General features: G+C 46.5%; 1 protein-coding gene across 1 annotated transcript in view; it reads right to left on the minus strand.

Annotated features, from left to right (window-relative positions):
* LOC147733013 (membrane-bound glycerophospholipid O-acyltransferase 2-like) overlaps window positions 1-14,550 on the minus strand; it is a 204,379-nt gene that overhangs the window by 139,392 nt on the left and 50,437 nt on the right. The window contains exon 2 of the mRNA XM_086957569.1: window positions 7,838-7,983. Coding sequence (XP_086813695.1) covers window positions 7,838-7,983 — 146 coding nt within the window. The remainder of the gene's footprint in view (window positions 1-7,837; window positions 7,984-14,550) is intronic.

A 14,550-nucleotide genomic window follows, 5' to 3' on the forward strand; every position in this document is an offset into this window, starting at 1 on the left:
ACTTCGAGTTGCCTTCTTCGAATTTGGGTTCTTGCAAAGTTGGATGTGTAACCGGCTGTTCCCGGTCGGTGAAGAAAGCCCACCGCTGAAAGGCGGGTCCCTACATGCTCCCTACCGGGTGCCTGCAAAGTGGAGCGAGGTTGAGCAGGCGCTTGTGCAAGGTAGCGCTTGGCTCAGCTCACTATGGCAACGATGAAATAAGACAGTTAACAGACGGTCTCAAGCATCTACCCACTTGGGACTGAAATGTGTTTTAATTTTCTATTTCTAGAGCGCTCCCACTGGGGATTAATCTATGGACTACCACATCCAGAAGGCCGTGCTGCTGGCCACGCCCTGGTCGACAGATGGCTTAAATTGAATTGTTATCACAGCGCTCAGATGTAGTCACGACACAACGCCACTGAGGAAGAGAGTATGTGACTCTTGAAACGCGTCTGGCGTGGAACATTTGATGTGACTTTCCGCTCTGTTACTGTTTGCAGATTGCCATTAAAACGTGAAAAGATTAACTTCGAGTTGCCTTCTTCGAATTTGGGTTCTTGCAAAGTTGGATGTGTAACCGGCTGTTCCCGGTCGGTGAAGAAAGCCCACCGCTGAAAGGCGGGTCCCTACATGCTCCCTACCGGGTGCCTGCAAAGTGGAGCGAGGTTGAGCAGGCGCTTGTGCAAGGTAGCGCTTGGCTCAGCTCACTATGGCAACGATGAAATAAGACAGTTAACAGACGGTCTCAAGCATCTACCCACTTGGGACTGAAATGTGTTTTAATTTTCTATTTCTAGAGCGCTCCCACTGGGGATTAATCTATGGACTACCACATCCAGAAGGCCGTGCTGCTGGCCACGCCCTGGTCGACAGATGGCTTAAATTGAATTGTTATCACAGCGCTCAGATGTAGTCACGACACAACGCCACTGAGGAAGAGAGTATGTGACTCTTGAAACGCGTCTGGCGTGGAACATTTGATGTGACTTTCCGCTCTGTTACTGTTTGCAGATTGCCATTAAAACGTGAAAAGATTAACTTCGAGTTGCCTTCTTCGAATTTGGGTTCTTGCAAAGTTGGATGTGTAACCGGCTGTTCCCGGTCGGTGAAGAAAGCCCACCGCTGAAAGGCGGGTCCCTACATGCTCCCTACCGGGTGCCTGCAAAGTGGAGCGAGGTTGAGCAGGCGCTTGTGCAAGGTAGCGCTTGGCTCAGCTCACTATGGCAACGATGAAATAAGACAGTTAACAGACGGTCTCAAGCATCTACCCACTTGGGACTGAAATGTGTTTTAATTTTCTATTTCTAGAGCGCTCCCACTGGGGATTAATCTATGGACTACCACATCCAGAAGGCCGTGCTGCTGGCCACGCCCTGGTCGACAGATGGCTTAAATTGAATTGTTATCACAGCGCTCAGATGTAGTCACGACACAACGCCACTGAGGAAGAGAGTATGTGACTCTTGAAACGCGTCTGGCGTGGAACATTTGATGTGACTTTCCGCTCTGTTACTGTTTGCAGATTGCCATTAAAACGTGAAAAGATTAACTTCGAGTTGCCTTCTTCGAATTTGGGTTCTTGCAAAGTTGGATATATATATATATATTCACATATATAACTATATATATATATATATGTATATATATATATATATATAGTTATATATGTGAATATATATATATATCGAAACTGGCGTTCTTTCTTGCCTCGGCAAGAGACTTTTTCTTTCAAGATATTGAAACTGATCAGGTCCATCCCAGCCAGCAGGGAGAAACACAGCGGTGTCGGAGTTACTAACTCCGCATTGGGAGAGACGCATTGTCGGACTTTTCCCCGTGAAACTGCTCCCTGATGACAAGGTTTGTGCAGTTGGGGACCCGAGGAAGCTGTACACTGCATGGGACACGGCAACAGTAAGAGAATTGTTCGAGTGCCACTTTGTGGGTCGCGCTTCCATTCGGCTGCCCTTTCCTAGCTTTACACTGCATGCTGGGACTTGAAGTGCTTTGCGATCTAAAGACACTGTGATTGGTTCTGGTAGACACCACCTAGGGCGGAGCGATCTACAAATGGAGCAGTGTATGAACTATCAACCAATGGACAGGCACTCGACCATCCTGCTGAGTACCACGCTGGGCGCTGACGAAGCTACACAGCGGAAATGCATACACCCGGAGTGCCGTTTTAAACCCTGCAATAAATCAGCTTTCAAAGTGTTCCCCGTTGTGGCCTCTGCCTTTCTTTCAGGAGGGTGCTTTGGATGTATATATATATATGTATATATATATATATATATATATATATATATATATATATATATATATATATATATATATATATATATATATATATATATATATATATATATATATATATATAAACAAGAAATGTACCAGACTTTTGACATTACACAAATGTGTTAAAATACCATTTCTAAGCCCATTTATGAGTTCAGAACTCATCAAATATCTGCCATTTTTATCTGAAAATGTGGCAAACCTAACTTCACCTGTCACCTCACTTCTTTACATTCCTCCCACCCCGTCCTTCTATGTTCACCTTGTCTTTCCCCAAACCAAATACATCACCAGTTGTTATGGGAGCTCATTCTTGGTGCCCTGCAGGTTCGCTGCTATTCATTACCCTAAAGGCAGGGCTAATTTCACACCCATGAACCCATTACCCAAGTCTGTAATCATGTAAATGCAGCAATTAGTGTTGGAGGGGCACACAAAGGGAAGCAGCTACAGTGCTGAACAAAAACATGAAAAGAAAAAACCCCGACTTTGCCGAAGGTGGACTGTCTTGCGCTGCCACTCACTTTACTAGGGCCAGTGCCATACCCTATGGCGGTGGTTCCCTAACTTTTTCGACCCATGGCTCCGTTGACCTATTGCCTGTTAGCTGCGGCTCCCAGTTATGCCACTTTTCGTGGCGTGTGGGGAAATGTAAGCCTGGCCTCAGGTTTACTTCAGTTTTTTTCCTGAAAATAATTGGGATGATGCTATTATAAACACAGATGTAATCCTATCTTATCCACTGCAGAGCCCCATGGAGTGTCAATGACTTTATGGAGGTATACCAGGTTCTTAGATAAGGGAACTGTATAGGAATGCTTGATGCTAGGCCCCACCCCTAACAATACTAAATTCTAAAAGTTATATACATGGTTGCTACATGTTATGACTGCCGGTAAACTGTTTTGTGTGCCAGATGCTGGAATCATGGACGGAGGTTTATGCAAATGTTTATGAGTGAAATTATCGAGTCTGCCTTTCCATATGAGTGGTTTTTGAGCTGATCTCCTTTAAAGAGCTTGTTTTCTCTCCTCCCAAGCCCCTCTCGTGGCTCATCCTGTCACTGTGCCCTGTCACTGTGCAATACACCCAGAAAACCCACCCAAGCAAAGTCACTGTCACTTTCATCCCATTAGATCCTAATAATACAGCTAAGGAAATAGCTTGCAGCCAATGCGTTTTAACACCCTACTTATTTGCCATGATATGTAGGAAGGCCAGCCACAAAAACATAAATGCCAAATACCTTTAAATGCTCTGTGTAGCATTTATTGTGTCACCGTACTGGTGCCGTAATCAAGCACTTCATCAGCAACAAATACTCACCTAACCTCTTCTACTTTTAAACTCCAGGCCTTGAAGCCTTACCCCATGCATTTACGCTATGAAAGCATCTTCTTCAATGACAGCATCTTGCATCAGCATCTGCATATCACGGAATGAAATTGAATGCAAACCCCTGCCAATCCTCAGCAACAAACATGATACACCCACTGAGCATATGCAGCCAATTTAAACATGTATTTTATTGTGAAAGGCCAGAAGTAAAATAACAGAACCACCCAACCCAACAATCACACTGTTTTACATTTCTCCCGGCCAAAAAGATCCCCCTGTTCAGTAAAAGCCCAACAGAGAGAATACCTTCCCGGGATTTTATCTAAACCTCCCACTTATCTCTTCCCAGATATTGGCATATATGGACTTGAATTTTATAGTCAGAGTAACCAGCGGTTTCACCTGCGGTTCAGTGGAAAAGAAACTGAAGATAAAAAACAGCAGACATTTTCGAAGCACATAGCGGTAAACAGCTCTGGCAGACAGAGAGAGAGTAAACATACTGCATACCTCAGTGAGGAGTGTAGTGAACGTGGACTTGGCGCTGGTTATGCACATCACGCTGGAAGACGGTTAGTAAACGCTTCCTGGTTCAGCAAGTGTCTGAAGTGAAGTCGAAACTGCCTGCGCTTTGTTCAAAGGCAATGCCTTTTTGAGCGAAACTATTTTTTCCACAGCTAAGCTTTTATTTTTTTGCATCGGGCTCCATGCAGTGGTTCACAAACTGTGTACTTGGTGCGTGGCACCCCAGGTTAGTTTCGATGGCGCACCGGGGTGCCGTGGCGCACAGATTGGGAACTCCTGCCCTATGGGACTGATATAGTGACTGGAGGGCCCAACTCATTTCACACACCTGAAGGAGGGGTGGGGGTAGGGGTGCTAATGCACTTTCATCGCTGCACACCGGATTGACAGTGCAGGATCTGTCTAGAGACCCTGCCCTGTTAATCACAGTGTGACAAGAGTCTACTCTGGAGTGGAGAGGTGTGGATCACTGGTTAGAGGAGGCAGACCCGGAAGCAGAGGTCGGCCCGGGACCAGGGTTCGATTCCCGACGCGGCAGGGTCTTGGGCCATGGTCAGTGGACTCGATAATTCTCACCTTGGTGCCTACTCCAACCATGGGTCCCACTCAGCAACTCTGGGCAATAACTTGCTTAATCTCTATTAACGGCCCCCCCAGCGCCGGGGATGCTTGTCTTCACCTTGGAGATGCCCAGGAGGGACCATTTCACAGGGAAAGCCAGGATGGGTTCCCCATGGGTATACAGCGGTGGGACGCCCCTTTGCTGGGGCAGCTGTGCGCTTTACAAGTATACGACATTTAACATTTACTCAAACCCCTGCAGTTTGGGAAGACGGCAATGGATGCTGCTAAGCAACTCTGCAAAAGGGCGGCTACTTCACGGCTCATTTACTTGCAAGCTGCTCGGAAGCCCTGCCCTGCCCTGAGCTGGAGGAGATGCCTAACCTGAGCCTGCCGTCGCTCAGGGTACCGGTACTCTCCCAGACTACAGAGAAGTGCCGGTACTGACAGGCAAAAAATTCGGAAGTGCCGGTACTCAATACCGGTGAGTACCGGCCCATTTAAAGCACTCCTTGGACAGAAAGGGATGTGAAAATTGGCTGCGTTTCTACATGAACCATGGCAAGTCGCTTGAGATGGTGGATTCTAGAGGGCGGGTGGGTCCAGGATAGACATGAAGAGTGGTATGTCCAGGATGACGGAACAGAGCTGGTAGGTCCAGGATGTGAAAAGTGTGCCAGTAGGTCCTGAAAGTGGAAGAATAGCCAGTAGGTCCAGGATAGAGAGGAGGGAGGCGGAGAAATGAGGGAGGGCCAGCTAGTCCAGGAAGGGGGAACTTGCAGGTCTAGAAGGGGGGCTGCTAGTTGTAGGACAAGGTAGGACTGAGCAGCCTAAGATGCAGAGAGGACTGGTAGGTCTGGGTGGATTTGCCAATAGGTCTAGAGCAGGGGTACTCATAGTACGGCCCGCCGGACCGGTGGCGGCCCGGCAAGCCTTCCTTGGTGGCCCGCGGACCTTGCTGCATTGTACCTGTGTTTTTTTGGGTTTTTTTTGGAGTGTCAGCACTGCCGGTTGCCGAGAAACTCTGCTCTAAGGGCGTCCGGTGATTCCAGGGCGATTCCAGCAATAGTCGCAGTGGAGCTGCAGGGGTCTAAGAAGAGGTGAAATAGAACAAGGCCTCATTAACATGTAAATGGTCTTTTTAAAGACCTGTGAAGTACTCGGGTGCAGCTGTGTGTGCCTGGAAGCTGTCTCAGCCCAGGCTGAAACACGCTCGGGTGAGGTGACAGAAGACAGCAGGGAGGGAGATAGGAGTATAAGGGAATCGCCCGACCCCCATAGAGCAGAGTTTCTCGACAACACACTAGATACGTTTGCAAATAAAATTAGTCAATTCGCCAAGGCCAGGCATATAGACGTTGTCAATGTTCAACTTATGATGAAACCTGTAAATTATGCAATATGTTCGATTATGTGGCAAATATAGAAAATCAATAGGTATGCCGAGTACACAACACGCAATGTATAGCACAGAGTACATATTCAGTGAACAATGTGCAGCACAATCGCATTGCACACAGCACAGACTGAGAACAAGGGACAACCAACACATACTGTGCCGCCAGATGTACAGATGACAACACACGAAGACCATGACACACAGAGGCACATTCAGAATCCAAGGTTCAGAGAATGAAACACATGCCGCGGTGTGGGATTCATAACAAGCCTGCCCCACAGTAATGGCACAGCACCATGAACAGTGTTTGCGGCACGTGCTATACAACCCATGCTTCAGAGGTCCGAGCACACAATGAATGCTCAGATCAGGGGACACATAGTATGGTACACTGCACAGGAGGCAGTGTACACCCTGAAGACCCCAGGATACGAAGTGCATACTGAAGGAGGGAGACAGAGGGAGGGAGAGAGACAGAGGGAGGGAGAGACAGAGGGAGGGAGACAGAGGGAGACAGAGACAGAGGGAGGGAGACGGTGACAGACAGTTGGGAGGGAGACAGAGAGAGGGAGATAGAGGGAGGGAGGGAGACAGAGAGAGGGAAGGAGATAGAGGGAGGGAAAGACAGAGGGAGGGAGACAGAGGGAGACGCCATGAGACTCCCTTGGGATGTGATATGTTGCGCAATACAAATATCCAGACTAGACTAGACTAGACTAGACAGAGACAGACAGAGGGAGGGAGATGGAGACAGATAGTTGGGAGGGAGACAGAGGGAGGGAGACGGAGAGAGAGGGAGACAGACAGTTGGGAGGGAGACAGAGAGAGGGAGATAGAGAGAGGGAGGGAGACAGAGAGAGGGAGTTTGAGACACAAGGAGGGAGACAGAGGGAGGGAGACAGAGAGAGAGAGATAGACAGAGGGAGATAGACAGAGGGACGGAGGGAGATAGACAGAGGGAGGGAGATACAGAGAGAGGGAGGGAGACAGAGGGAGACAGACAGAGGGCAGACAGAGGGGGAGAGAGAGAGAGAGAGGAAAAAAAAATATGCCAGGTCTGGTGGCTCAGTGAACTAAGGCGTCCGCTGCAGGGGCCTGTGTTCAACCTCATGGTCACAGTTTATTTTTGCTCTAGCACGGCCCCCCTCCCCCACTGACCCCTCCCCCACCGGTGCGGCCCTCGGCCACAAACCACACTGTAAATTTGGCCCCCGAGATGAAGTTTGTGAGTACCCATGGTCTAGAGCAATGGTCTTCAGACTTTTTAATGCCGCGACCCCCCTCCCCCAATGTGGGAAAAAAACATCACCCCCCCCTCATAATTTTTCACATTTATTTTATTAAATTGTATCTATTAAAAGCATCCACAGTGTGGGGCTGAGGGATTTGAAGAATATTTCCATTCCCATTCATCTAGGATATAAAGGACAAAAGATGTTAGTGATGGCCCATTACAGAGCATAATGCTTCTTTTGGCCTCAGCCTGGAGCCCCCCCCACCCCTTCCCGATCGCCCGGGACCCCCCTAGGGGGCATGCCCCCCAGTTTGAAGACCTCTGGCCTAGAGGATGTGGGTGGCGTAAGCACGGTCAGCAGGCCCTGGATAGAATGGATAAATGACAGCCTTGCCCTAGGTTAGTTTTGTGTAGCATGTTTGGCATTACAGCAGCCTTTTTACAGTCTGTTATGTCCATGTGCCGTTGACTGCACAGGCCTGTCCACCATGACTTACCATCCGAAGCAGAACATGCAGATATAGAGTCCAAGGAGCGTGGCCACTGCGTGTCTGATGGCGGGGCTCGTGTGCACGGGGTGCAGGTATCGTCGAAAGAGGACGGCTGCGCAGAGAGCACTGAACTGGCAGATCAAAAAATCCTTCTGTGGAGGCAAGCCAAAGAAATACCTTTAAACAACGTAAGCCTGGCAAAACAAGGCAGTGAAAAATAACAATGTTTGTGGCATCTCCTGTGGCGACATTCACACCTCCGTGCCAGACAACTTGCTGTAAAGAAGGCTCAGATATGGTCTACCTAGGTGTAAAAACTGGTTTATTAGAAGCGATAACAAGATCTCTTTGATATGCTACCGTCGGCATGGGTCAAGGGCAGTGCTTAATTTGTAAAATAATAAGTGCCAGGGCATATGTGCCAGGGCCCTGACCAGGAGGCCACTGCAACTTGCACCACCCATTGCCCCTGACATCGCTGCCAATCGTGGTACCAAAACAACTACTAACCATTTCTCTCACCTGCAAGCCTGACAGATAAGATTATTCCAGGTCCCTAAAGCTAAAGGAATGAGATTAGTAATTTTGTATGTATATTGTATTCATAAACAGCTGTTGTTCTGCTCCTCTCTAAATTAGATAAGCAGCGACACCATGTGGTAGATAGTCATAAGTGTGGTGTTGACAATTAAGGGCCGGTGCCGAGCACCAGAAATGACCTGCTCAAATTAACCACTGGTCTAGGATTTGTCTAACCTCCAAACAGATCTCCAACATACGCAACGGTCAACAAGTGAAAATCCAGTGTTTAAGGCACAAGTGCAGAAAACAAAATTTCAATCGAAATAAATACTAATCCCAGCCCCAAAACCACACAATAGTCACAATATTTTACAACACCCCTTATCACTGCTGTCCGACCCACCAGCTGCCTGTGCACATGTTTGCATGTCCTGCTGAAGACCACTGCAGTGATGAAACGTGACAGTGATGTTTAGGATTCTCAACATGTTTTCCTGCTCAAACACCACGAAAGACGTCTGACCGAGAAGGCAGGCATCCGATCACTGACTCCAGATGCAATACAACATCTCCCACCCATTGAACGTTTCATGACCTCACAATACCATAGGAAGACATCCTTCCATGTCAATGACATCACAGTATCATAGCAACCCATCTCCCTGCCCTCAGCTTGCAGGCCTATATGCAATAACTACTACACCTTTCCCATGTGTTAATCAAGTGCAAAGGGCACAAAGGCAATTTTTGTGACAGTAAAGTATTGAAAACCACTTTAGATACAAGTTTGTGTTTTTTTGTGAAGAGAAAGTCTTTTTGGCTGAAAATCGAAGTATAGCTGCACTTCATAATCAAATCCTACACCCACAGCTACACGGACCACCATGAGAGCCCAAATGTGCCGCTTTGGACTGGCACGTTATCCAGGTTAAGGTAATGGGGGAGCCTCATAAAGGCCAGGAACTAAGTCGAAGTAACAAGTGGGGAAAAGCTTTACTTCCCATGAGAAAAAAGAGAATTCTCAGCAAGAAAAAAATCATATTTTAAAAGTAGTTGAGCCATTAGTATTAGCATCTTAGTTCTTTATCACTGGCAAAGTAAATTTTTGCAGAAAAAAAATAAGAGTGTTACAGCTGGAGGGATTTACCCTCCCTACAATACATTTTATATTGAAAAAAGTACAGCGAAGATGACCATGTATGCTAATAATGTAATGGAAAATACAAGTAAAGTACCATTTATTTTTTGAACAGGCAGTTTTACTATGAAAACTTTTTCGACTAGCGCGTAATTTACATTGTGTTTCCTAATTCTTTGATTATTTGCGTCCACTAGAGAGTATTCAGCCAAAGTGCAGTTTAGTCTAAATGATTTGACTTATTCGTCTAGATCAGGAGTGCCCAATGAAGTCCCAGAAAGGCCTATTAAATGCTACATTTTCTGCATTCCTACAAAAGATTTTCTTACAAACAGTGAGTCCAATTGGAGCATATTTGCCCTGTCAATAATCATTCAGAAAATCTAGCACAGAAGCAGTCCTTTTTTACCTTCTTTGAGCAGCCCTAACCTACAGCCACGTTTACCTTACTAAATACAATTTGCCAGCCTCGGTCCGTGCAGGTAACAATGGTGAGGCAGTAGGGCCATATAAGGGGGATTTCGAGGGAGGAAGCAGAGGGAAAAGTAATTATTTATTTAATTTCCCCTCGGCATCGTCCCTCGAAATCCCCCATTACCCGGCCCCACCGCTTTTACCTACACGGACTGTGGCTGCTATTTGCATGTAAAATACCAAGTCATCTTAAACATCTCTGGAATAGTTCAGGTACGAACTACCTCTAAAGTGATATGATTCTCACCAACCTTTGTCAGTCATCTAAACATTGATGAAAACAGGCAAGCCTTCCACCGCAAGCCGCAGGACCTTGAGACCCTAATGGGTTATTAGCAGCACTTTGTAACAACCCTGATTGATTCATTGAAACATAGGGATTCTAAAAGTCAGGACATCCCTAACTTCCAAATCTACAACTTCCTCTCACCACTTGTGATCTCTGTTGGAGTTGTAATTTAGCTGCTGGTACATATCAACATATGTTCTTTGAATGCTCTTTACTCCTATCCTTTCGGGAGCTGGTTCACAAACATCTTCTACTCATTTTCAATATTCAATTTGAGCTCTCGTTACCTCTAATTTTGTTGGGCCCATGAGCTACAACATCGCCATTGCCTTTGGATCCTCTTGATATGCAATTGCTAGACTTGTTGCTGTCAATTGTGGTCAAGATTATATTAACAGAATGGAAATCCTTTGGGTGCATATCCTATCATACATGGTGGGCTTGGGTATCTTTTCTCCGAGGGGCTCATACTTCCGTGGAGGAGAAACAATATACACCCTTTGTTTCTAGTGGGGTCTGGGACCCCACTAGAAATATGAACTTAGCCTATGATATATGAACTTAGCCTTTTAGGCCTGGTGGCGCAATATCCCTTTGTGTCTTCTCCTTAACTTACCCTCCCTATTGTAGCAGGGGTCTCTCTCTCTCTCTCTCTCTCTCTCTCTCTCTCTCTCTCTCTCTCTTGTTTGCTTTATTTTTACTTCTCTTTCTCTTCCTTGATACTTTCTTCTCACTTTTTTTTTCTTCATCTCTCTCTTTATCTTGCTGATTGATTTATACAAGTAATAGAACTGATTCTCTCGTATTGCTGCATTTATGCTTTTCCCACCATATTAATTGATTTGTCGGTGATATATATGACATTGCTTATATCTATACTGATGAATGCTTGTTTTTTCTATTTATTTATTGTGTAACTCTCTTTTTGGTTGTATTGCTTATCATGGTATTTTAATTGTTTACATTTCTTCTCTCAAACTAATAAAGATATTAAAACCACTTGTAATCCTAAAACAGTCAATCTCTTTTTTTGTTTTCCATAACCTTTCCTCACCACCACATCCAAATACACCAGACACATCCCTGTCCAGCCCAACCATAATGCTAACAACATGGGCTCAGAACCAACACAAGCATCAACCCCAAATGTACAAGTCCCTTCACCTCATAAAGTATTAACCTGTGGGAGTCCTACATTTCTCACACCACATCCTCACCACCCAAACTATCCCCACTAATAGACTCACCTTCACCGGACAGTTCACAATTTTTATTCAGGTGGACATGATACAGTATTACCCAGAGATGTCGAATGACCCACCACCCCAAATTTTCACCATCTTGCATGAAAACGACAGCACACCATCTCAGTAACCAACTGCTCGGGGAAACTCTCACTTCCAAATAAACAGGTATCATCTCCTGCACAAATCACACCTCAAATCTCCTGGATCAGTGCTGCACACATCTGAAAACATACTCATGTCACCAGTGAGCATTGCAAATGGTCCTATTCACTCAAAAGCCAGCTCCTCCCAAACTGTACCCAGAACCTGATATGACATAATAGTTGGATATATACAACTTCTAACTCTCATTACTGAAACACACCGGACGCTCCCTCCCATTAAATTCAAGTTGTCCTTTTAACTCCTGTTCACCCAAAACTCTCTCATGATGTTTGGTCAATCTCCTGCCCAGATGGTCCTCATAGACCAGGCCAACAATCTTCTATTGCTAACCAGTCTCTTACCATGAGGAACACATAAGTGACCTACCAACAATTCCACCCAGACCAGGGCATATTGAGTCACCACCTGATCAACTGCTTTTACGAACTCCTAATATCACACCCTTTGTTCTTTTCCGATCTTCATCACATGCCAAATAAACCAACCACTGCTTTTCGTTCAGAGCCTCTACGATGCTTCCGTGAGATGAGGCCACATATAAACCACCCTCAACACCATCAAACGAACCTTCATGCAGCCTTGTGAATGGTAATCATGGCAATCAAGGTGTAACTATGAACTTCTCGCCTGCAACATACAACCGATAAAATGAAACTCCTGAAGATCTGCCAACCACTCAGCCATGAAAAGTGGTGGGCACTCAGCCCCAGAGCCATACTGAAACGAGCCACTAGTTAGTGATGCAACTTAACGGTATGCCGATTCCCTGCAGGAATAGCTTGCATAACTTGAAGGAACCCAACAAGAAGGCCATGGCTTCTCGTCCAGTCATGGAGTTATCTTTTTCCTGCTTTCCTCAAAGCTTGCTAATCATTAACAGCAGTAAACATTGATTCGCTACGCTACTGGTGAAAAACATCAGTAAACACCTTTTCACTAGCATTAACCGTTTTTTAAAAATTATTTTTATTAACAAAACAACAAAGAAAAACATCAGGTGACTTCAGCCAATCACACATTTGTCATATATACATTTCCATATGACAGAATGATACATGCAAAATATTGATAAAGGGGATCAAAGGAACTCGTGTGTCTCTAGGTCTTCCAGGCCTCTTGGGGGGGGTGCAGATGTCTCCACAGTATCGGTTCCAATCCTCCCAGACCTTGCCCTACTTTTGGGGACACCCTCTGACGATGTAAACTGACCTCTCCCTGACCATGCACCAATCCATATCCTCCGCCCACTTTTCAACCCGGGTGGCTGTGTAGCTCCCCATAACTGAGCGACATTACGTTTGGCTACCATACATGCCAATGTTACCCATTGTTTCTTATACACACACACAAATCCGTGGGTTTCCGAACATTTAAAATACATCTGCGGGCCTCTGGCCGTAACTCCACCCCCAGGACGTCCCCCAAGCCATCATGTATCTTCACCCAATAATCCTGTACCTCCGCACAGTGCCACAAGATATGCATGAAAGTTCCAGGTTCTCCGCACCCCCTATAGCACTCCCCACTCTCCGCTCTACCCATTCGAACCAGACGAGGCCCCATGACATACAATCTATGGAGAATCTTAAGCTGCACTATTCTGAGCCTCATTTGTATGGCTACAACCCGCGGCGAGGAGATCGTCTCTTGCCAGTCCTCGTCATCTAGTTCCACCCCATCTGCTATCCATTGTGTCCTGAGAAGTACCAGCGGGTCTTCCATATTATTGATGAGTTTTTTATATATTAATGAGATGGTCTTCTCTGGGAGGTGACCGTCTAGCACCCGGTCTTCAAGGGGGGAAGCGTCAGGTAGCGCCATGCCTCCAGGGATATGTGTGAGCAGAGCGTGCCTGATTTGAAGGTAATGGAAGTGCTCCCTGTCGTGAAGGTGGTATTGCTGCTTAAGGGAGTTAAATGTGTGGACTGTATCCTTCCCCCAGATATCTTTGATCTGCGTGATCCCGATGAGTTCCCACTTATCGAATCCCTTAGACTTCCACGAGCTTTCCAACGTCTTTGAGCTCCACAATGGGGTGGCAAGAGTGAGTCTCCCTTCCCATTTAAGATGTCTATTGGCCGCGTGCCACACCTGTACTGCGTGAGCCGTAGGTCCCGCCAGGGGAAACCGACTGGGTCTGGTGAGAAGCGCCCTAATGAGGTCTCCCCCGGGTGCCTGCCAACGGTCCATCACATATCCCGGATCTATAGGGGGCCCGTATATAACGAGATTCACCGCCGACAATTGGGAAGCCCAATAATATTTCCGTAGGTCTGGCAACCCAATCCCTCCATCGTACCATGGGAGAGTGAGCTTGGAGTAAGCTATTTGGGGCTTGCCGTCCCATAGTAGCTGTCTCTGGAGAGCCTCTATATCCCTAAAATAGGATGCCGGTACAGGGTCCATCGCGTTCTGGAGTGCGTATAAGAACCGGGGAAGGGCCATCATCTTGAAAAGCACAACTCTACCCAAAAGTGAGAGCGGAAGTGCCCGCCATCACATCACGTCGCCCTTAAATCGAACCAAAGGGGGGCTCAAATTGTTGGCATATCTTAACTTCGGGTCAAGCGTGACATAGATGCCAAGGTACCGGAACCCCATCGGTTCAATTTGTATCGGACAGGCTTCCGGGATCACCGGCGGATCGCCTCTGAGAACAAAGAGCACTGATTTCGACCAATTAATTGCAAACCCAGAGTATCTCCCGAATATGGCAAGCACATCCATGAAACATATTAGGGATCCCCTAGGATTAGTAAGGTAAAGCAGGATATCATCAGCGTATAGTGAGATTTTGTCCTCCCATTCCACGTCCACCGCAGTCCTCGGATCGACTGGTCCCACCGAACCCCGCCGCCAAGGGCTCCAACACCAAAGCAAACAG

Source organism: Lissotriton vulgaris, chromosome 2_1 (assembly GCF_964263255.1).
Source record: "Lissotriton vulgaris chromosome 2_1, aLisVul1.2, whole genome shotgun sequence".
NCBI classification, from domain to species: Eukaryota; Metazoa; Chordata; class Amphibia; order Caudata; family Salamandridae; genus Lissotriton; species Lissotriton vulgaris.